At 36.1% G+C, this 25,712-nt stretch overlaps 2 protein-coding genes across 3 annotated transcripts in view; one reads left to right on the top strand and one right to left on the bottom strand.

Annotated features, from left to right (window-relative positions):
* CMSS1 (cms1 ribosomal small subunit homolog) overlaps positions 1-25,712 on the bottom strand; it is a 425,421-nt gene that overhangs the window by 257,294 nt on the left and 142,415 nt on the right. The window lies entirely within an intron of this gene.
* The window catches only part of FILIP1L (filamin A interacting protein 1 like), a 341,519-nt gene that overhangs the window by 184,456 nt on the left and 131,351 nt on the right, over positions 1-25,712 (top strand). For both annotated transcript variants that reach the window (XM_044670129.1, XM_044670130.1), the window contains exons 4-5: positions 19,519-19,780; positions 20,433-20,606. In XM_044670129.1, the coding sequence (XP_044526064.1) occupies positions 19,529-19,780; positions 20,433-20,606 (426 nt within the window). In that variant the 5' untranslated portion in view covers positions 19,519-19,528. The remainder of the gene's footprint in view (positions 1-19,518; positions 19,781-20,432; positions 20,607-25,712) is intronic.

Consider the following 25,712-nt stretch of genomic DNA (forward strand, 5'->3'; position numbering starts at 1 on the left):
TTCCTTCAGTGATACTTTATGTGATTATTTAACGGAAGTTTCACTGATGCTCGTTTTGACATCACACTCCAATCTCTTTTCCACTCAGCTGTCCAAAAAAGCCATCTTTCTAAAGTACAAGTCTGACACTGACACCCCTACTACTCAATAAACTCCAGTGGCTCCTTATCGCCTCCAGGATCAAATATGAAATCCTGTTTGACATTTAAAGCCCTTCATAACCATTCTCCTTCCCTCATCATCTTTCCAGTTTTCTTATACTTAATCTATACCCCAAGTCCTTGCCAGCACAACTTCTTCTTGTTCTTTTTGAATAAGACACTCTATTTTCTAACTCTGGGCATTTTCACTGTCCCTTCTCTGCTTAGAATCTTCTTCCTTCTCATCTCTACTTTCTGGACGCTGAAGCTTTCTTCAATTCCTAGAAAATCTTACCGCGTAAAGGAAGTCTTTCCCAATCTTCCTTAAATCTAGTATCTTTCCTCTATTGAATAATTTATATTTTTAATATAAAATTTATCAAATTTATCCTGCATACAGATTGTCTGTCCATAGTTGTTTGCATGTTGTCTCTCCCATTAGACCATGAGGTAGCAGAGATTGTCTTTTGCTCCCCCCCCTTTTTTTTTTAAATCTCCAGAGCTTAGCCCAGTGCCTGACATATTAATTGCTTGGTAAATGTTTACTGACATATATATATATATATATATTTACCAAGCAATGATATATATATATATATAGTCCTGCCATAGCCCACCTCTTCCTCAGCACTAAATTCTCCTGTAAGGAAGAAAAGAAGCATTTACACTGTGCTTACTGTGTGCCAGGCACAGGGCTTAGCGCTTTTACAAATATCTCATTTGATCACAAAGAAAACCCTCCAAGATAGTGACCACAGTGACTAAGTCTGGCAATAATATATGCCATACTCTGTCCCTGTAGTTTCTTGTCTTTTTCCCAAGGAGGAAGCTTTCTGAGGAGCCATACAAGAAAATGAATCCCATCACTCATAACCACATCTTATTTAGATCATATTCAATTCCGTTATCCATCTGATTGTTTCAAGTCCCTCAAATCCACTCTCAGAGATGTCGGACTTGCCGTTATTAAGAATATTCAAAGCAGTCTGGGACAGGTTCTGAAGGCAACTGTAAATGAGAAGTTCCTAGATAATTTAAGCAATGGTAGCCTTGTCAGAAAAAGTGTGTAAACTCATCAGTGATTATATTGAAAAAGACAAACCTCATTTTGAAGAATAAATATAATTAAATTTGTTTTAACAATGTCTCAGAATGAAAGCTCATTTAGGGCAGAGACTATATTTTGCTTTTTTTTTTTTTTAAACATTCTTAAAGCTAAGTGCAGTGCCTCAACAGTATCTAGTAAATGTTTATTAAACAATATCATCCCTCATTCAAAAAACATGTTTAGGGGAGGTTTTCAGTTTGTCACTGTCTAAGCAAATGACAGAGATGACGCTTAAAACAACAGATTGTCTTAACCACTCAAAACCTAAATTATTTTATTTTTCTTCCTTCCCTCCTCTTTTAGGAGAATCCCTGTAGTAAAACAAAACTAAGCAGCATCTTAGTCATTCTCATGAAAGGCAAGAAGGATCTTTTATGCTGCCAAAGAAACTAATGCAGTTTTCTCTTTGAGACTACTACTGCCGTAATGATATAATCACATGGATGCATAAAGATCTGGAATAATTGTTTCATTGAATAACATAATGACATTTTTTACTTTAGAAAAGAAAGTCAATGAATAAAAAGTCAAGTAATGATGCAGAAGAAAACAAATATATATGTATTTCGATTTGAGGGGAAAGAGGTCTCCAAATTCCTTGAAAGAAATAATTCCCTTATAAATTCATTTTCTTGGGCAAAAAAAAAAAAAAAGTATCACTTCATGGCCACCATGTAACAACTCCATAGAGTTACACATATTTTTACAGTTTAGGAAACATTTTTCTTATTCGAATCGGTAGTATAAGTATTATAATTTCCACTTTCAGAAGTGGTCAGTGAGTTTCAGAAGAAAGTGATTTGCCCATCATCATCCACCTAATGGTTTCAGAACTGGACTTCTGGCTTATTGTTCTTCCCATCCTGTCCCACCTTTCACATGTGCTGAACATAGTGGAAAAACAATCTCACAGGGAGGTAAGGGGTTAATAACTAGACATTTTGAAGCCATATGGATTAAAGTACCCAGTAAGATGACTGCAAGTAATCATGCTACAAGGCCAGATGAGTCATCCGGAAGGCACACTACATCAAAGTGCTTTGGAGCTAGCAAGGTGGTCTCTCGGGTACACATGCATACTCCCCTCAAACCCCTGCATTCTGGGACTTTGGGATAAAGGAGGAGAATAGAGATGCTTCAGCATTTTGGCGTCAATTAAGTGGAATCCTGTTATTTACACTCTCTCCTCCTTCTCTCCCCAACATCTTTATGGTAGTCTGAGAACCCTTTAGTTTTCTGGATGCAGCCTTTCTTCCAACAGGCATTCTAGTCCCTGCCCTCAAAGAGCTTACATTCTTCTGGAAGAAACAACATATGCATAGAAATGAAATATGAAATAATTTCTTGAGGGAAGATTCTAGCAATTGGATGTGGGTTGGGCAAGAATCAAGACAACTTCTGGGGGCACTTGAGTCCATCCCCCTTATCTTAAGTAGTTTATTGACAGATTGAGCATGTGCCTTCATTCTTAATTTAACCAAAGGATGGGGAGAAAGAAAAGGGGTTCAGGCTAGTGTTAAATTCTCATTATTCAAAGTCAAATTATAAATAAAATATAGTAACTAGTTCTGACACAAAAGAAACCTGTAATCTTCATAATCATTATTTGCATTAATTAGAACCTGATGGTACTTGATCATGGAAAATGAAGGAAGTAGAAGGAAAGATGGGAGGACCTTGACACATAATCAGAGGCACGAGTAAAACTATATACAAACATGGAAAGACTGGGGGCAAAGGAAAATGAATCACTTGAAAGTTCATTTTCATCTGAATTGCTCAGATAAGTGCCCACTATGTGCTAGGCACTGTGCCAAGTAGTGGGGACAAATGTGTAAGTGTGTCTATATCTGTATCTATATATTTATATAGAGGGGAGAAAGAGAGAGAAAAAGAGGGAGGAGGGTCCTGGGTTCAAATTTGACCACAGATATTTCTTAGCTGTGTGTCCTGGGCAAAGCACTTAATCCAAATTGCATAGCCCTTACTGCTCTTTTGTCTTGGAATCCATATAAAAAGTATAAGGCAAGGGGCAGCTGGGTAGCTCAGTGGAGTGAGAGTCAAGCCTAGAGACGGGAGGTCCTAGGTTCAAACCCGGCCTCAGCCACTTCCCAGCTGTGTGACCCTGGGCAAGTCACTTGACCCCCATTGCCCACCTTTACCAATCTTCCACCTATGAGACAATACACCGAAAAGTACAAGGGTTTAAAAAAAAAAGTATAAGGCAAGGTAAAGTTTTTTAAAAAAGAAAAAAGAAGGAAAGCAAGAAACACTGCCTAATTTTGCAGAGCTCACAATTTAATTTGGGAGATAACATGCAAATAATTATGTAAAAAAAATTACAAGATAAATTGGGAGATAATCATCAGAGAGGAGGCACTAGGATAAAGGGGGATCAGGAAAGGCTTCTTGGAGAAGGGTTTTTTTTAGCTGCAATTTGAAAGAAGCCTGGGAAGCTGGGAGTCAAAGAGAAGGAGGGATAGAGCTCCAAGAATAGGAACAGCCAATGAAAATATTCCAAGTCAGGAGATGGACCAAATATGGCCATGTTGGTGAAGATGTGGCACGGGTGCCAGGGTGGCACAGGGAAGGCTGCTCTGTTCCTCCTCTTCACAGTGTCTGGGGACAATGTTCACATGCCCTGCCCCTCTACCCAGCAGCCCAATGCAAGCACTTCCTCCTTCTGCTGTCTGGGGTAATGGTCGGGGCTCATAGGCAGCTTGAAGGTGCAATTTGGGCATGTGATATTGAAAAGTTTTGCCAATACTGATCTATGATAAAGTGGGCTGTTTCAAACTGCAGAGTATATAGCTGGGAAGGGATAAAAGAAGTAGGAAGATTGGAAAGGTTGGGAAGGGAAACCAAAGTAAGACTTGTTTTGTTTTCAAAACTTATTATTTTGAGGATATTGCTCAAAGGATTTGTATGAAATATTTTATACATATAAACTTTTAATATTTATTTTACTTGCAAGGATACTTCATGGCCACAGACAGGGTCATGAACATAACAAAGACTGATCAGATGCTGCTTGCTTCTCTTCTCCATGCTCCTGTTTCAGTTCTTGGAAATGTCTAACTAAACCTTCAACTTTCCAAATCAAGTATTCCCTTGTTCCTGACTGTGACTTAGCATCAATGGATTCCTTCAAACCACTAACTTATACATGCTGATTATTAACCTTTCATTTTCACAGGAAAATGTTCATGCTTGCCCTCAATTTCTTGCCTTATTTTTCTCGGGGCTTAGGAAAGAAAAAAATTCCAGAGAAATGATAGGAAGGAATTCTCTTACGGAGACACACTAGGGAGAAAACTGAGGCAGGAAAATAAATCAGCAGACTCTTGAAATAGTCTAGTCATGAGCTGGTGAGGGATTGCACTAGAGTGTTGATAGTGCCAGAGGAGAGGAGGAGTATTCAAGAAATGTAAAAGTAGAAACTACAAGACTTGGAACCTCTAAGATATGGCTGAGAGAGTGAGAGTTAAACATCACATCTAAGTTGCATGCCTGGGTCACCAGAGGTCGGTGTTACCCTCTAACAGTAATAACAAAGTTAGAAAGAAGGAAAGATTTGAGGGGTTGGGGGTAGGGAAGATGAGTTTAGTTCTGGATAACATGCCTTCAAGATAACTAGTTAAAAATGTCCAACAGCCAGTTGGAAAAGGAGGTCACAAAGTTAGGGCTGGAAAAATAAATCTAAGGATCCTCTACACAGTAATGAAGTTGGAACCATGGTTGCTGATGAGATCACTAAAGTGAAATAATATGAAGAGAGAAGAGGGCCTGGGACAGAATCTTAAAGGACATTCATATGCAACAGGGAGTGCTTGGGGGTAAAAAATGTTTTGTTTTGGGCATTTTGAGTTGGAGATGACTTCAAGAACTCCTCTTAAAGATGCCAGACAAATTCATTGGTAATACAGAATACTGGAGGGATTGCTGGGCAGTGGAGTGCCACCCTGTGACACTGGAGTTTAGTACACAGATTGGGGCTGGATCTGTAGGGTGTTCAATTATTCATCAATTATTTAGAAGCATCTACTATAAGCCAGGCATTGTTTTGGGTGCTGGGGATATAGATACAATGAATGAAACAATTCTTACTCACAAAGTGCTCACATTTTAATGGGGGTGGTGGTGGTGGTGGTGATGTACAGAAGCACAGATAGATAGGATAAATATAAGCAGAATAAAGATAAATACAAAATAATTAAATTCAAGGTAGTTTGGGAGAGAGGGTACTAATTGGAGTCGGGGGAGGGGAAATCAGAAAAGGCTTCAAGTAGAAGATGATACATGAAGTAGGTCTTGAAGGATGAGGCAAAGGTGAGGAGGAAACACATTTCAGACAAAGGGGATGGCCTGAGCAAAAGTAAATTGACAGGAAATGGAGATTTGCACATAAGAAACAGAGATAGGGCCAATTTGACTCCAACTGAAATTATGAGATGGGAAATAATGCCCAGTGATGCTAGAAAGTTAGGTTGGGGCCATGCCATGAATAAAAAGATGGGGAGCATCAAAGCGATAGCTGAATCACTGGAAGCTGATGAGATTATTCAGAAATTCAGTAGCAAGAGATGTGAAAAAGGCCCAGGACAGAGTTACTACGTGCACGTATATAATTATATATACACACACTATATATAACAGTGCAAAGAGTTTGTGACAAGGACTATAATCCAGAAAATGAAACTGAAAAGATGTGACTTCCCAGCTTTCCCTTCTCTTTTATTTCTTACTTGTTAAAACTGAAGCAAAGAATTCATTTAAAGAAAACTGTGTCTGTCCTCTCTTGCTTGTGATATGGCACAAACACTTCCTTTGGGTGGGAAGGCAGCATTATCTTGGTACATAGAACATAGCTGTAAAATAAGTTCCCTTTTAAAGAAAGAGTGTGTGTAAACACACATAGAGAGAGATGCTAAGAAATACATATTACCCAAATAAAAATATAACTATGGAACTCAGACATTTAACAACATTTTCATTCAAATGAAGATATTTTATTCATTTTTGCTATCATAGCTCTTATTCTTTAAGAAGTTTTTCAACTTGCTAACAGTGCAATTATCAGTAGTCATACTAAAGTTTTATAAAAGCTAGATTGAGGGAAATGTAGAGTATATACTCAGAACATGGGTGTGATTTAAACAGCCTTTTCTTTCAGTGCTATCTGTCCTTCACAGCTTAGCTCAAGTGCTATCACTCCCATGTAACTTGTGCTAAGGAAATTATAGGGTGAGATCATTTTACATCTGGGGGGTGGGAGGTGGAAGAACAATTTGAGAGATTTTCGCATACAACAGCTAGCAACATAACAGGAGATATGCCACAAAATCTGTTGAACTGAACTAGCCAACTAGTACCGGATCAATCACTTTGTTCTGAATAGTATTTTTAAATGTAGGTAGGGTTGGGCTAACCAAAAGAAACAATGAACATTTGTCTGGTGGCTTGTAATGGCTTACACAAATCACTAATAAAAATCTTGAACACAATACAGCCAATCTCTGAGGTAATCCACTAGAGACTTTCCTCCACATTTATATTTATCCCATTAACGATTCGTTTTTGAGTTTAGGCAGAAATTTTTATGCCTATGGTGGTACAGTGGATATAGTGCCAGGCTTGGAATTAAGAAGACTCATCTTTCGTGAACATGAGAGAGCAGGCATGGCTTGGTGCCCTTGGGAATTCTGTCTAGGATATGTATATCTGAGTGACCTGTTTATTTGGTGTAATCAGCACAACACTAAATTTAGGAGTGTTTATGTTGAACTGGTTTGAATTTAGTCTATCAATAAATGATATTTGATGATGTGTCAATAAATGAAAACAAGAAAATGCTACTCAATTCAGAAAACCCAGTCAACTTTCCAAGGCTTCTAAAAAGAGAGCTGTATCATATATATACAGAAGACTTTAATTTCACAGGGGTTGCCTACAGGGTCAGAGGAGTATTCAAATACTATCTGTTGTGGGGTTTTTGCATATATTGCTTTAAGACACTACCTTCAAGACTAAGAACATAGAAAAGTTAATTGTATATAAGGAAGAAATGTGAAAAGTGAAAAAAGAATTAACATCTGATATCTAAGAGTTCTAACCTAAAGTGGGGAATGTGGAAATCTAATATATATTCAAAAATGACCTTGGGCTATATCAAAACAATTTTTTTTCTGCCTTGTTCTACTAAGGTCTTAGAATAAATTCCTGGTCATCTTCCATGCTTAAATAAGAAAACAATCTTTAAAGAGTCACTGATTTGTAATGGAAAAATTGGATCATTCATCTATTTATATACAGTAATTTCTATATTTCTCTATGTCTTCCAACTGTCTTATAATACACAGCAAAGAAATGCCATGATGTAATGCTGCCCCATTAGAGCTCACTCTACTGGCTGTTTATTCCTTATCTAAGGCCAGGAATCTTTCTGAATATGAGAGACTGGAAGACCAAGAGAATACGACAGACACAGTGTACTTTGGATTTCAGTAAGACTTTTGGGGAAAAGTTCCTTATAGCCTTATGAACCAGATGGAGAGAAGTATCCTGACTCACTGTACAGTTAGAGGTTGTTTTTCAGTTGTTTTGGTTGTGTCCAAATCTACATGGCCCCATTTGAGGTTTTTGTGGCAAGTCTATTGGAGGGGCTTGCTATTTCCTTCTTCAGCTCATTTTACAGATAAGGAAACTGAGGCAAACAGGGTTAAGTGATCTACCTAGGGTCACACAGCTAGTAAATATCTAAGGCTAGGTATGAATGCAGGGAGATGAGTCTTCTGGATTCCAAGCTTTGTACTCTATCCACTGTGCCACTACAGACATAAAAAATTATGCTTGGACTCAAAAGGGAATGATTAACAGATAGATATAAATGTGGAGGAGAAGTCTTTAGAGGATTGCCTCAGGGATAGGTTCTATTGTGTTCAACATTTTTATTAGTGATTTGTGTAAGCCATTACCAAAGCACTGGGCTCCCATGGCCTCAGTTCAATATTGAGAGTCTCTGTCAAAATTTTATAAGGCTTATGCCTCTAACAACAAGGTTTTCCCTGGCAACATCAGAATTTGGCTTAGCTTCCACAAAAGGACTCAGGCTAACAAAATATTGCATACAGGGCAGCTTTTATTTAATATGGTACAGAAAATGCACAGGACTAATGCACAAGTGAATAAACAGTCAAGATAACTTCCTTTCTCTTCAGCAGTCCCAGGGACCTACCTGGTCTTCTTGTTTTACAATAGTACCTTGGGTAGAGCCTTTTTGCAAAAGGAAATAATTTAGGACTACTTAATAGTGGTTTTTTTAAGTTTTAGAAGGACTTTCATTTCATATGATTAGATTATCTCCTTCAGGAAAACAGGAATAGAAAAAGGTATAAGCATTGAGATAATTTATTTTTAATATATACTGAATTACAGATATATTGAATATATCTGAGTTCTAAATTAAGAAGCAACAGTTCCTTGACTTTTGTACACATTTGTTTGTTCCTAGGAACTTCAAGGAATGTATCCTGTCCCCCACCAAAATAAAACCCCACTGTGATTAATAGATAAAGTTCTTCATGCTAAGCTATGTGACTCCTCACCATTCCCCAGAGGATGAGAAGGGGTTGAGACAACCTCCTCATTCAACTATTCACTAATCAGAGATGTCCTGGGAAGTCCAAAGGAAGGACTGAATAACAAGATCCCAAAATGTATTATATCCTTGTAGGAAGGAACTACCAGGTCTTTGATTATGGAGAGGATCATAGGCTACCAATTTATTGGTTAATACTAGCCTAATCAATAAATCGATATTCTTACCCAGAAACTAGTCTCTCAAAAATCATAACAGCATTTAAATAACTCCTACTATATGCTAGGCACTAGGCACTTTACAAATATCTCATTTTAACCTCACAACAAGCTTCTAAGGCAGTTGTTCCCATCTTATGGCTGAGGAAAATAAGAATGGTTTGAATTCAGGTCTTCTTTACTGTCTCACTTGACTGTTTCCAGGTAGAAAAATTAGAATACAGTAGAAGTTATTAGAAAAGGAGAATTTGAACTCAATTTAACAGAAAACCTCTTAACAAATCAAATATAAAATACTTTGACATTTATTTAAAATTCTTCATAATCTGGTCCCATCTTAGCTTTCCAATCTTCTTACATCTTATTCCCTTCCTACTATTCTGAAATTCAGTGACATTCTCTTGTCACTATACATTTTCTTGGACCATCTCCAATACCTGGAATTTTTTCTATGTTCTTTTCTATCTCCTTCTTTCCCTAGTTTCCTTTAAGTCTCAACCAAAAAGTCTTCTAAAAGAAGACTTTCTAAGTTTATCTTAATCTTATGCCTGTTGAGTACCCCTAAATTATCTTGCATCTATCTATCTTGTTTATACATAGTTGTTTCATGTTTTCTCCTTCACTAGCCTATGAGATCCTTAAAAGCATGGACATATGGGTGTCTAATACTTATCACAATATTGACACATAGTAGGTGTTTAATAAATGCTTGCTGACTTGACTAACAACTATAGGTGCCCAAACTGGAATATGCCACTTTAGGAGTCATTCAATTCTTCACCAAGGAAGTATTCAATTGGAAGTTGAATAATCACTTGTAACAGATACTATATAAGGGGTTCTGGTGAAGTATTGACTGAACAATGTGACATCTAATGTCCTTTGTAAATCAACTTTTTAATTCCAAAATCATCTCCATTAGTCAATAGAGGACAAAGATGAAATGAGAATGACAGTTGCAAACCACCAAGTAAATATGAAATGCAAATTACTATATGTATACAGTAATTTTCATTTATACACACATTTTTACATACATACATACATATATATGTATAGGATTAGTTATCTACATGTCCAGAGTGAGGTTGGAATACTCTTTGTTCAATATTTATCACTAAATCCTGTCTCTTTGACAACCTTTAAAATCTTGAAGACCAGCATCAATAATAGCTTTCCAACAGGTAGGTGGCACCATAGTGCATAGAGTGATAGGTCTGGAGTCAGAAAGATTCATCTCTGTGAGTTCGAATCCGACCTCAGACATTTACTAGTTGTTTGACCCTGGGCAAGTCACTTAACCCTGTTTGCCTCAGTTCCTCATCTATAAAATGAGCTAGAGAAGAAAACGATGAACCACTCCTGTATCTTTGCCCAGGAAACCCTAAATGCAGTAATGAAAAATTCGACACAACTGGAAAATGAATCAACAACAATATGTTCTCGAACTTACCCAACCCATTGGGCTTCAATCCCTAAAATATTATATTCCCTATCTGGGGTATTGCATTTATTTAATATATATGCTACATTTTATGCTGCATAGCCAGAAAAAAGTGAACAGTATAGTGTCTGGAAACCATGTCATGAAAAACAGTTGAAGGTATTCAGCAAGTTCCACTCTTTAGAAAATTAGAAACCAGAGATATGGATGTCATTCAATTATTTATAGATATGCTATGTAGAAGAGAGTAAACTTGTTCTGCATTGCTTCAGAAGACAGAACTTGGACAAATGAATGACTGTTAAAAAGCAACAAGAATTTGGCTAAAGAGAAGAAAATAAAAAAAAAATTCGAATTATCTAACATCCTAATTCTAATTCTCTTACACCACTGAATTCTTCAAGATTTTAAGTATTTAAACAAAAACCGGATGACCATCTGTCAGAGATAATTAATTGAATAAGATATTAGACTTGTTGACTAAGGATCCATCAAACTCAAAGATTCTATGACAAAGTTGTTATAAATTTAAAAAAAGTGAACTTTCTTGAAGACTCAGAACCTATAGAGAACTGAGCATTCTGTTGCTTCTTTCTCCCTCCCCTGTCCATGGAGAAAATAGCCGAATACAAAAAAGGGAGTGCTCAAATAACTTGACTGAAAATGGTAGAAAGGAGATAAAGGGATGCAATTGCTAAATTAGGTTATCTGGTTCTCAATGTGCCTTTTTTAGTCATTAGGTTTTACTGTAGTTGGCTGGACTAGTATCTTCAAATGTTGGTGTCTAGAGGGTAAAAAGGAAACAAAACTAAACACAGTAACAATGTTCTTTTCTTATTTTTTTTTATTTTAAGATACACGAAGTTAAAAAAAAAAAAAGAAACATGCCTTTTTCCCTTATGTGGCTATGCAATGAACAACCTGGCTCTTCTGTAACTTAGCAGTATTAAAAGTCTATTTTTAGCCAGTATTTTAACAGATGAATCACATTTACCATTTGACAGTTAATATCCAAGAGCCCCACCAGTTCTGCTGATGATGACTGGTCATCCTACAACATCTCTTTCCATTCCCCTTCTAGGGAACTGAACTTCAGCTAAATGGCTCAATGAAAAGTATGGGATTCAAACAGAAAGCCAGCAGACAGGTTGCTCCAAAAGGCAATAAAGTATGGGATGTTAATAAATAAAAACTCAAGACGGTGGAAGTCAGTGTCATATGCTTAGCAATGAATCATTTGTACTCCAGGTCCTTTTTCTTATCCAAGGATTAAATATTGCTCAAGTCCAAGAGAATTAGCAAAAAAAAAAAAAAAAAAAAAAAAAAAAAAAAAAAAAAAAAAAGAGTTTTCACCTGCATTCCCTAAATGGAATATTACCTCTTGATGGGTTCAGGTGGGAAATAGATAAAAGGGTAAATAAGTATTGGTGCTATAAAAAGAAAGGCCAAGGGAGGCAAGTTGTGAAGTAAGGTGCTTTAGTTCATGTGGGATGAGAATCTCAGAGAATGTAGAGGTAAACCTTCAAATGATCATGAGATCATTAACTGGCAAACTTCTTGCATTTTCACCGGATGGCCCCCCATGCCTGAAATTCCCTCCTTCTTAATCTCTGTCTCTTAGGTTCTCTGGCTTCCTTCCAAGTCACAGTGAAAATCCTACCTTTGACAAGAAGCCTTTCTGTGCTCTCCTTAATGTGAGTGCCTTCCCTCTGAGAGTTCTCCAATTTATCATATATCACATATCTATCATGCTTTATATAGGTGTTGAAATATTGTCTCTCCCTCCCCCAATAGATTGTAAACTTCTTGAAAGCAGAGGTTTTTTTGCTTTGCTTGGTATCCTCAGGGCTTAGCAGTGGCAGAAATATATTAGGCACTTAATAAAGGCTCTAAATCACTGATAATTAGAGAAATGAAAGTTAAAGAAATTTTGAGATATTACCCAAAAATAAGAAAATATATTTCAGAGGAGTTATGGGAAAACAAATTAAAAAATGTACTGTAGGTAGAGATATGAATTAGTCTATTCTGGGAAGCAATTTGTTAAAATGCTCATAAAAGTTACCTAATTTTTCATACCATTTCACCCATCTACATGATTCTTAGACTGATAAGTAATACAGATAAATTTTAAAAAGCTTAAAAAATAAAAATAAAAAATTCTTATTGACTTACAAATCTTAGATATTTTTACTACTAGTCAATTTTAAAGTCCTGAAATGAATATTAATTTCTCTCTCTGATGGCTACTTAGATGCTCCCTTGAGCATTGTTTGAGTTTATCTCTGGTCCATTCCCTAATAATTATGATAAAGTCTTATTACAATCTGTCTCTAAGGTGATAGTACTCTCCTAAAACATAGTCTCAGGATGTAAATTTTACTAGCTCCATCAGCCTAGAGGTTGAAAAGTCTTCACCAGTGTAGTTGATAAAGGCCTGAAAATGTTTATTAATAAAGAACAGTATATTCACAAACATTTGCTATATATAAATAGTATATACTTCAAAAGTATCCAGATAGGGGCAGCTGGGTTGCTCAATAGATTGAGAGTCAGGCCTGGGTTCAAATCCGGCCTCAGACACTTCCCAGCTGTGTGACCCTGGGCAAGTCACTTGACCCCCATTGCCCACCCTTACCACTCTTCCACCTAGGAGCCACACATAGAAGTTAAGGGTTTAAAAAGAAAGTATCCAGATACTTTTTACTATATATAAGAATACCTCAAAAGAAAACATACTCATTGGACAGATAAACTGCTGAAAGGGAAAGGATTGTGAATGTATAGATTACAGAAAAATTGTGTTTTAGAAAAGAATTAGTTGTACAAATATCAGCAAAAAATTCATCAGTATGAGTTGTGACCTGTGACGAAGAAATAGTCTTATTAAACAAAATATATGGATATTATGACAGTATTCATAAAGACATAGTTCTAATGTAATAATCTGTCCTATAGATGTAGGAGTAAAAGTGGGGAAAGATATAAAAGCTTGAGTTTTTTTAAATCCAGGTTACTTTTGATTGGTTAGCTCAATATTACCATATGCAAAAATTTTTTTAAATTTCACACCCTTTGTGAGGACAAAGAGTTGGAAATTGAGGAGATGCCCATCAGCTGGGGAAAGGCTGAACAAGTTGTGGTATATGATTACAATGGAAGGATTTCAGAAAAACCTAGAAAGACCTACTGAACTCATGCAGTGTGAAATAAGCAGAAATAGGGGAACACTGTACACAGCAACAGAAATATTGTATGATCAATTGTGAATGACTTAACTAATCTCAGCAATACAATAATCCAAGAAAATTCTAATTCATGAGGAAAAATACTATCCACCTCCAGAGAAAGAACTGATGGACTCTGAATGTTGATGAAATTATACAATTTTTCATTTTATTTTTTCACAGGGTCTTTTTTCTGGTCTATGTTTTCTTTCACAACATGGCTAATGTGGAAATATGGTTGGCAAGACTGCACTATATAACCTAAATCAAATTGCTTGCCAGGAGGCAGCTAGGTGGCTTAGTGGATTGAGAGCCAGGCCTAGAGATGGGAGGACCTAGGTTCAAATTTGGCCTCAGATACTTCCTAGCTGTGTGTCCCTGAATAAGTCACTTAATCACCATTGCCTAGCTCTTACTGTTCTTCTGCCTTAGAACCAATACAGAGTATTAATTCTAAGATGGAAAGTAAAGTTTTTTTAATTGCCACCTCAAGAAGGGGAAAAGGAAGAAGGGAGGGAGAGAATTTGAAACTCAAAATTTTTTAAAATGAATGTTAAAAATTTTATATTTAATTGAGAAAAATTACTCTTCTTTTAAAACAATACATCCTTTCAAATTCTGCATTGTAGAGATGCAGAGAGATTCTAAAGAATTCACAAACCATATCTACATAGAACAAAGATAAGATTTAGCAATTATTTTATTGTTAATTTGATTGTGGAGAAAGATAAACTACTTTCAAAATAAAGCTGAGGTTTTTATTATGAGCTGAAGTTTCCAATCTGCTAATTGACTCTGAACAAATCAAGCAAACAATTGCCAGCCTTTATTTCTCTACACAGACAGCTAGAAATAAATCTAGGACAATAATTTTAACTAGAGCCATCCAAACTCATACTGAACAAAACTACCACACTGGAAAAGAAAGCAAATTGTCACTTCTAGCAAAGAGCATTGAGGCCCATAAGAATGAAGTCATCATCACGATCACACAAAATCACCCAATTTTAATACTGGAAGACACCAATTTTTTACGTAATCTGAAACCACTGTTTTTGTGGTGAATATATGTTGTTTTGATCACCAAAACTTTGAGATTAAATAAGGGAGTAGGAGTGTGTTAATTGATGGAAACAACTGATGGGAAGGGAAAAAAAGGAATAAAATCTTGCAATCATAGAATTATGTGCAGATTAATCAGTTTACTGTGACTAACTAGTTGGACTACTCTAACCACATCTTTAATTTTGCAGGTAAGAAAATTGAGGCTAATAGAAGTTAAAACAGTTTAGTCAAGGCCTCAGCCAACAACAGAAGCTTGGTAAAATTCTCTACCACATGAACTGCTATTCGATTCAATTTGATTTGATTTAATTCAATTCAATTCCACTCCATTCAACAAAATATTATTAAGCACCCATCATGTGGAAGGTACTTGGCTAAGGGTCAGAGATATCAAGACAATAACCTAAATTTTATGGGGAGAGAAGAGGGAATCCAATATGAAGGTAAATAGATAAAATACAAAAAAAGTCAAGACTCAGAGATAGTTTCAGAGATAGAGAAAGGAATACTAAAAATGGTGGCAATCAGGACATATTAATGAATAAAATTAAATTCTATTAATTTGAAAACTGAGCAGGATTCCTCCCCTTTATACTCTTAAAAAAAAGAATAAGATTTGTATTGTCTTTTCACATAAACAAAACAGGTGCAATTTTCCTTTTTTTTTTTTGGGGGGGGGGGGAAGTAACATGAAAATCCCAAAACATTAAAGGTGTTTGAATATATTCTCTTTCCCACTCCATGCTGCAGAGTCAGTGAGTCAAGATTCTGCCAAGAGAAACAATGAAGTCACTGATCCTACAAAGTCTGAAAGCATCATCCAATTTGCCTTTGTTTTCCCCATCAGGATCTTTAATTACTTCTCATTATTTCTCATTTGTGGTTGTTGGCAGAGGAACAGGTAACCTCAAGTACTGTAAACAAGTGAATATACACACACCTCCCCTTGGTAGTTTCTGATACTACAAATAATTTTTTTATTGTTAAATGCTGTTCAAACAATATTAGGTTTAGCTTCATTAATAGGTTCCTCAGGGAAGAAGGTAGAAATAGTTAACATTCTGAAAGCAGTCAAATAACCTCCCTCTGTCTCTGTCTCTGTCTGCCTCTCCCTTCCCTTCCCTCCCTACCTCCCTTCCTCTTTCTCTCTCTCCCTCCCTCCCACACTCCCTTATCTTCCATCTTAGAATCCATACTAGCTATTGGTTTAGGCAGAAGAATGGTAAGGGCTAAGCAATGGGGGTTAGGTGACTTGCCCAGGGTCACATAGCTAGGAAGTTAAATAACTTTTGACATAAATTTACCTTATTAAAAAACATTCTCAAACAAGTCACTCCTGTCTGTTTAGATATTTCACAGTATATAAATTGTTCTATGAAAATTGTATGCTTTAACTTTAAGCCAAATGCTTGAAGGTTTTTTCAATAGCTTAAAATGTGTTATATAAGATTAATATTTGTCTTTTTTTTTTAAGCCCTTACCTTCCCCATCTTAGAATCAGTACTGTGTATTGGTTTCAAGGCAGAAGAGTAGTAAGGGCTAAGCAATGGGGGTTAGGTGACTTGCCCAGGGTCACACAGCTAGGACTTCTCTGGGGTCATATTTGAACCCATCTCTAGAGCTGGGTCTCAATCCATTGAGCCATCTAGCTGCCCCTGAAATATAACTTACTCTTGATTATTTATACCTTTGGTTGGGCAGATAGATGGCTCAGTGGATAGAGCACTGGGCCTAGAATTGAAAAAACCACAGTTCAAATGTGATCTCAGACATTTCCTGCTTGTGTGACCTTTGGCTAGGCACTTCACCTCTACTTGCCTCCATTTTTACAACTATAAAATGGAGATAATAATAGCACATAACTCCCAGGGTTACTGTGAAGATTAAATGATTAAACACTTGTAAATAGTTTAGCATAGTGAATGGCATACAGTGGGTGCTGAATAAATGCTTCCTTCCTTCCCTCCCTCCTTCCTTTCCTTTATCTCCTAAGATGAAGTGTCATTGTAGATAATTAAATAGTTAACAATAATGACAGATAAAACTGGAAAGGCCCTTGGAAATCACCTAGTCCAGAGACTCTTGTCACATATTTCTAATCTTTGATGACTATATTTCAACAGAATAGGTTTCAACAAAATCCTTTGCATTTTATTTTATCAATTTTAAAACTTTTATTCTGGGAATGGGACCACAGGCTTCACTGCCTGCTCAAGGGGTCCACAGCAAAGAATAAAAAGGTAAAACCCCCTGATTCTAATACCCCTGCTTCATTGTGCAGGTAAAGAGGCTAAAGCACCAAGGAGTTAAGTTATATTCTTAAGGTTGAATATCCAGGAAACAAACGAGCCAGAAGTAGAACACTAATTTTCACACTAATATAGTATTCTTTTCCCTACTATAGTACAAACTGGCAACAAAGACAGGGATCAGGAATAGTCCTTTATACTATTTTAATCTAAGACTAATTGACCTAGCAAGTGTACTGAACACCCTGCTAAAAGCCTCTCTGTGATGGGATGATTTTTGATTACCTTGCCATCAATGAAATCACATGGAGAAAGTGAAATCACATAGCCAAGTGGCTATGACGAGGTGGTTCAGTGGGTAGAATACTGGGCCTGCTGTCAGTAAGACTCTAGTTCAAATCCCCCTCATATACTTAAGTAGCTTTTTAACCTTGGACAAGTTACTTTACCTTTCTCAGTTTTAATTTCCCCATTTGTAGAATAGGAATAAAATAAAATAACAATAACAATAATAGCAACCTCATAGGGTTGCTGTATGGATTATCTGATATAACATATGTAAAATCCTTATGCAAGCCTTAAAATGTTACATAAATACTAGCTACTATTATAACTATTTTTCAAAGGAAATTGTGTGCATTGTTGCAAGAAAACAAATCATCAAATCTAAAGTCATGGCTTCATGAACATATATACTTGGAGTATATTAAAGTCATTAGGTTATAAGCTCCTGCAGGGCAGGGACTGTCTTTTGCCTCTTTTTGTATCCCAAGAGCTTAACTCATAGTGGCTCATAGTGGGTCCTAAATAAATGCTTATAGATTGATATCAGTTAAATGATAGTTTAACAAAGACTTTATGCTTTGATTAAAGAAACACAGAAGCTCATAGAGGCATGGCTGAACATAGATTTCTCTCCCGGGAAGGCTAGATAGTTGAAATTCAGAGACATTGTGTTGTATCCAAAATTTCATCAATGTGGACGTTTGTATTACTACTATAGATCATAACCTTTTTGGAGGATAAATAACTTATGAGAAAGCTTTCTACTGGACTGTAGTTTCTGTGGTGTGATTGGTTTTATTAATGGCAAAAACATCCATTTTGTTGGGGGATCACTTTCATTGCTGGTGGGTCAATTTGTTGATCATTTGAACCAAAATCATATGTTAAAAATTTTTTTAAGAAAGATGTAAGGGGAATTTGGGGGAGGGAGATCATAGGACCATTGATTTCATCACTGTAGGTAACTCCCGGTAAGGAAACATTCCAGGCTAATGCAGCTCAGTAGCACATCTATAATTTATCACGTAAGAAAGTTGAGTACTGAGAAAGGAACTGGATGGTCCAGTCACACAGCTAGTATATATAAGAGGCAGGATTTCAGCTCACGTATTAAAGACTTAAGTGGGGCAGTGGAGAGAGTACTAGGCTTTGTGTCAGGAAGACTCATCTTCCTGAGTTCAAATCTGGCCTCAGACACTATAGTGGTATGACTGGGCAAATTACTTAACCCTGTTTGCTCTAGTTTCCTAATCTGCAAAATGAACTGTAGAAGGAAATGGTAAACCACTCCAGTATCTTTGCCATGAAAATCCTAAATGAGGTCACAGAGAGTTAGATACGAGTGAAAATGACTGAGGAGCAGACAATATATTAAAGACCTCAAGACTAACCCTCTAATAAGGGTTCTTTTTTTTTTTTTAAATAAATCCTTACCTTCCATCTTAGAATCATACTGTGTATTAGTTCCAAGGCAGAAGAATGATAAAGGCTAGGCAATGGGGATTAAGTGACTTCATTACACAGCTAGGAAAATCTGAGGTCACATTTGAACCCAGGACCTTCCATCTCCAGGTCTGGCTCTCAAACCACTGATCTACCTAGTTGGCCCCCAATAACCTTCTTTGTGTCATAGATCTCTTAAGTAGTCTAATGAACTCTGATCCCTTTGTGGAATAATATTTTAAATGCATAAAGTAAAATATATAAGCCTCAAAGGAAACCAATTGCATTGAAACATTGTTAACAAAAATTCAAAAACAAAAACAAAAAAATTCTTGTGCCCTCCCGATGAAGAACTTTGAACTATAACAATTCAAAGATACTTATGGAAATTCAAATATATTTCCATTTACTCAAAACTAAAACCTGATATAATCAAGGGGAGAAAATCTTTAAAATAAATGATTGGTTTCACCATGGAAGTATAAAACATTTATAAAATTTATAAAATATAATTTATATATAAAAATATAAAAAATTTATAAAATAATTTAAAAATTATTTAGATGATGAATTTACTAATATTCTTCTATACTGTTCATGTGTTTTGGTTGTTAGCTCTGAGAAATAAGAAAGAAATAAGACAAAATAAGACAAAAAGCTCTGAGAAAACAGATACATTTGGCAAAAATGGGAGGAGCTACCTCTACCAAGAGTTGTAAAATTGCTTCTTTTTTCATTCCAGACATAGAAGAATGCCTTCCAGAAGTAGCTACCCTGAAAACATATCCCAAACACAGACAAGCAAATACAGTGAACATCTTGCCATGCCAGGTGGCAAAACAATGAAGATGGGAAGCAAAAGGAAAGCTTTTGGTGCTGAAACCAGTCCTGTCATCAGAAGTCCCAAATCAGACACAAAGCAGAATGGAAGTTCTTCCAAAGAAGCCAATCTCTCTAGAGATGACTTGTTATTCCTCCTAAGCATTCTTGAAGGGGAAGTGCAGGTCTGCATTTTGAGCCATTATCATTTCTGATTTTTCATTTGATGTATATCCTGCCATGAATACACATGCTACGTGCATTTGCATGTCCATGACAAATTGTGCACACACATGCATGTGCACACACGCACAAACACATCACTTCTGCCAACTGGGAGAGCAATTAATCATCTTTAAATGAGCTGTCATTAAGACATGCTATTGGAATGCAAGTTGTGAAAGGTCACATCCTCAAGAGTTTCAATGCACAAACATGCATCTATAACAATAATACCAGGTGACTTCTGGGGTAGTTTTCAATAATGAGAGCTGCTTTTGTACCCAGTGTGAACTAGGTCCTATACTTAACCCTAGTATATTAACCTACTGGAAAAGCCTAAAAGCATCTGTAGAGCCCTGGAAAATCTTCTCTATAACTGAAAACTCGATGAAATAAAAAATTAGATGCTAGTCCAAAAAGAACTATTAAGAGAAGTTATTTAATGATGAGATGAGATTAAGACAAAGGAAACTAGTTCTGCTGTTACCTTTGCAATATGTACTACAACTTCACATTATCTATGTTTGAAATATCCGAAACATATTATTAGTTGAATAAGAAGTCACTTGCTGTTAATTCAGACAGTCTGTTTTTATGTACCTTGTGTTCCAACAGGCTCGAGATGAAGTCGTTGGCATTTTAAAGGCTGAAAAAATGGACTTGGCTTTGCTAGAAGCTCAGTATGGGTTTGTCACTCCAAAAAAGGTGTTGGAGGCTCTCCAGAGAGATGCTATTCAAGCAAAAGTTGCTCCGTGGCAGGAGGACATCTATGAGAAACCAATCAATGAGGTATGTACCACATAAGGTATTCTAATAGGTAACCTTGAAGTATACTTTCAGGTGGAAGAATCTGATAGCTTAGCCAAGAACCCGAATTTAGCTTTTGAGGATCATTTTTTACCTTCTAATATTTAAACACCTTAGATTGTGAAGTATATGAAAAGGCAGAAAACGGCATGGTGAAATTAAATACTGTATATTCTAAGAAAAATCAAGAACATGTAAAATACAGGAATAGCATTCTTCTTCTGAGTTTTCTTCCCCAGACACCAAACTAAAGCTACCAAATGATACAGCATTTGTTTCAACAGGAAAAAGAGAGGATAAAGGTCAGTAAATACATCAGGGGTCTGCAGGTTAACATCTTAGGCAATAATAAAAAACAGATAAACAGTGAGGTATTATGTCATAGAAACTTTGAGCATGAATGGAAATGACCTAAGGAGCTATCCAAGAAAAAATTTTCAAAAATATATACTTCTGTTGTGCATTTTGCATAAGTACATACTCTCTTTTTCCTTCTAAAATTTAAAGAAAATAAAAGACTTTTCAACACCAAGTCTGCTTGGCAATTGCAATAGTTGATATAAATATGGTTCTAAACATGGCCGCCATGGTGCAAATGCATGGTGGCTTCTTAATTTTTTACATGTTGACATGTCTCAGGATTATCTGGTTATTTTGTTTTCCTCTGAAACTTTGATGGAATTTTTCATCAATTTCTCATTTTTTAAAATAAGGTCGGGAATTCAAAGTACAAGTCAAAACTGGAGAGTATAAGGCAAGTTTTGGACAAAGTTCTCCACATGGCTCTGGCAAGAGACTTCAACTGACCTCTAACATTCTTGCTATTCTTGTCTTGTATGTCTCCTGAGAATAAGACTGCCAGTCTTGCCAAACTGTGAAGGAGTCTGGTCATGTGGATTAGCATCTCTGAGGGGTTGGGATGAGACCACCCAAAGTCTGCTAACTTGTGATCTAATCCAAAATTTAAGAATGAGGAGCCAAAGCTACAATTCAGGAATATTAAACCACTCTACTGGCTCCCAACAAATTAAAAGCAACACAGAATCACGGATACACATCTCCAAATACCTTAGCAATCAGAACTCATATCACTGTTTCCATACTGGTGAGCCAACAAATTCCCCCAATACAAATTAATAACCACCAGACATATGCTCTGACAAAATTCCATGCTAGTTGATTAAAATATAACAACAACCCCAGAGCTATGATACAGAGCTAAATAAACTCTTTACAACAAAATAAGTTTCAGAAACTTTCAAAAATTTTGAAAAGCCATGCAAAATTAAAAACTCATTCGTTCACTTCAAGTGCCTAAAATCTAAGTTCTTCCAGTTAGCATTTAAATCTCTTTATGATCTAGCCCTACCCTACCTAGCCAACCTTAACTTTCCCTTCTCCTCAGTACAAAGTTCTAGTATAGCCAGGCTAAACTCTTTTACTATTTTTCTTCACACATTCTGTTGGTTCTTACCTCAGCTCTGTGGTCTACACTTGCCTCAGCCTCCACCTATACTTTGAGGCCAGTAGCTTTGTAACCTCCATGGTGTCATCTTAAGCTTACTGATCAACATGGATCTTTCTCCACTCTAACCTCTTACTTGGAAGAGGGTGGTACACTCATAGGGAAGTTTGGAAGGAGGAGAACTCAAGGGAGAAAGATGGTGATATCAGTTTTAATGCCTACTAAGAACATCAAGTTTGAGATATCTGAAAGGCAGCTGAAAATGAGAGATTAGAGTCAGGAGAAAGGTTAGGGCTAGGTAAGCAGATCTGAGAATCATTAGCATAGAGATAATTGAATTCCCAGGAGCTGATGAGATGGCCAAGTTAAATAGTACAGAGGGAGAAGAGAAGAGGGTCCAGGGCAGAGCTCTGTGGAACACCACAGTGGTTAGCGGGTATGACCAGGCTGAAGATCTAATAAAGGACACTGAAGAGTAGACAAATAGGTAGGAGAATCAGGAGATAGTAGAGTCCTGAAAATTTAGAGAAGAAAATATAAGGGAAAAACGGGTAACTAACATTGTCAAAGACTACAGAGAGATTATGAATAAAAAAAAACTGAGAAAAGGCCATTATGTTGACAGTTTAGAGATAATTAGTAATGTGGACAGGGCAGTTTTGCCTGAACAACAAGGTTACAGCTTAATGAAGTTAAAAGAGTGGGAGGAAAGGAAATAGAGACAATTATAGATGGCCTTTTCAAATTTAACTACAAAAGGCTATATGTAGGATACAAATATAGTTTGATAGTGGAAATGGAAGGATCATATGAGGATTTTTTTTTTTAAGTAAAGGGGAGACTTAGCTGTTTTTAGACAATAGGGAGACAGGTAGTAGATAGACTGAAGATAAGCAAGATTGAAGATAAACAAGATAATAGAAATGACAGAGGGGGCAAACTGTTGAAGACAAGATGAAATGGAATTACTTGTACAGGTAGAGAGGTTTGTCTTGGAAAGGGCTAGAGAATCCTAGAGAATCAACTAAAAAAATTGTTGAAATAATTAAGCAACTTTAGCCAAGTTGTAAAATATAAAATAAACCCAATAAGTCATCAACATTTCTATACCAACAAAGTCCAGTAGCAAGAAAAAGATAAATTCCATTTAAAATAACTCTAGGCAATATAAAATACATGGAAATATACTTGCCAAAACAAACACGGAAATTATATGAACACAATAAAGTAAGATCTGGTGAACTAGAAAAATATTAATTGCTCTTCAGCAGGTTGAGCCAATATAGATGGCAATTCCACCTAAATTAATTTATTCAATGCTACACCAGTCAAATTAACTAAATTTATTTCCTAGAACTATAAAAAACAATAACAAAATTCATCTGGAAGAACAAGAGGTCAAGAATATATAGTTTATATGTTTTTTTTTTAAATTTGGAGGTTTTGGTTTTACATGAGTATTTTCTTACAATAATGACCAATATGGACCAATATACTTTGCATGATAATATATGTATAACAGATCAAATTGTTTACTCTCTCCATGAGGAAGGAGGGAAGGGAAGGAAAGAGACAATTTAAATCTTACAATTTTGGAAAATGTGTGTTGAAAATTGTTATTATAGGTAAGCAGGAAAATTAATAAAAAAAAAGGAAGGGCTACCTCATTATTTAAGACAAGGGTGAAGGAGGAAATAGCAGCATAAGGCATCTGAATGATATAAGATGTAGAAGAGGGGAGAAGAGGGAACTCCTGGCAAATGGACTCATTTTTTTTCCAGTAAAATATGAGGCAAACTTTTAGCTGAGAGACTAGCAAGAAAGGAACCATGGGAAGTTTGAGGATAGATGAGAATGCTTAGAAAAACTGTTGTGGTGAGTTAATTAGGGAGGTATAGAAGGACTGTTTTACAATAGTGAGTGACTGGTTGAGGTTATGTAAAATAAATTTGTAGTAGATCTATCAATGCATTTCATGATCCCCCCCTAATCCCCCAGTTTCATTCAATGGTATGTGTGTAGGAGTGAAGGCAGTGGATGGTGGGAGTGATCCAAGGTTGAGGTTTGGCAGGGCAAGATCAGAGATTTGATAAATAGGCACAGGATTCAAGAGAAGAGAACAGTATAAAGTTGTATTGGTTCACCAAAGGCTCAAGATGGCAAAAGGAAGAGAGTGGGGCTAGTGCAGGGATGATGGTCTGAGACAAGAATTGAGGGGTTGAGGGACTGGAAGTCAAAGTAGTGGAACAATGTTATTTCTTTTTCTATACCCTATGGTATATCATATCAGAAATATAATAAGTGATCATTACTGGTTAACTAATTAAAATTACTTCCTTATTGGTGGCCAAAAATATGCACCAATGATGACGGTTTCAAAAAAATAAGACATACTTGGCTAGTAGTGTGTATTGATCAGATTAATTTCACGGGGATAACAAATTCCCATCAAGCCATTCTACAATCTTGGATGACCCCACTAAGACACAAAGATGATTCAACAAACATTTCAGCAAACATTTATTATTAAACTGCTATGTACAATGGACAGAACCAGGCTCTAAGAATACAAAGACAAAAATGAAAAGCAATCCCCATCTTGGTTACATTTTGACAGGGGATAAAACAAATAAACAGATAAAGATAATTTAATCTAAGGAAGATAAAAGTACTGAGGATTATTAAGAAAGGCTTCCTATAGATCTGGCTTGGGTGCTAAGGATTCTAAGAAACAAAATGAAATGGGAACATATTACAGGCATAAAAACCACCCCTTTCCAGATAATCTGACAGATGAGGGAACTGAGGCAAATAGAATTAAGTACCTTGGCCAGGATCATTCCGCTAGTTTCTGAGGTCAGATTTGAATTCAGGAAGATGAGTCTTCCTGATTCTAGGCCTGGCACTCTAACTACTATACCATCTAGCATCCTACTATGTATATAATAAGCCAAAAAAGAGAAAGATACAAGGTCCAGTCTTGGATATATCACAGTGAGATCTATACCTTTTTTTTTTCTTCTTTTAGATACTTATATATGATAAAAATATTTAAGTAGATAAAACAGATACATATGTAAATATATACATATGTGTATATATATTCCATTTGCAAAAAAAAAGATACTATTAACTATCTTTGTCTCTTCTGGATTTTGATTATAAGTGAGAAATTTTCATAAAAATACAAATCTAATGAGAAAAAACCTTATAATTTGTAAATATAATGATGAGAAAAATATGCATGGTTATAGCTATCTTATTCCACATAGGTAGCCTTTAGCTATGACCTTTTCAGGAAATTGGGCTTTAAAAAAATTTCCTCCTTTGATTACTCTTATTATCACGTCACAGACACAAAGATACTATGGAAAGCCAATAAATACATAGTTTTGCATGAGTCTTGTGTAAATGTCACAGAGTCCCAAATATGAAGGTGGTCTTCATATCCATGCTATCTCTGGAAATGGTTATATTCTAAAATCTCTGGCAATGATCTAACTATGACACTTATGAAGTAACCTACTAATCCAGGAAGGAATGCAATCAAATTGAGAAAACTAGGAAGAAGATTGGAAGGGTCCCCATCCTACTCTGTCCCACATTTCTTTTGTGGGCCTGAC

Source organism: Gracilinanus agilis, chromosome 3, assembly GCF_016433145.1.
Source record: "Gracilinanus agilis isolate LMUSP501 chromosome 3, AgileGrace, whole genome shotgun sequence".
NCBI classification, from domain to species: Eukaryota; Metazoa; Chordata; class Mammalia; order Didelphimorphia; family Didelphidae; genus Gracilinanus; species Gracilinanus agilis.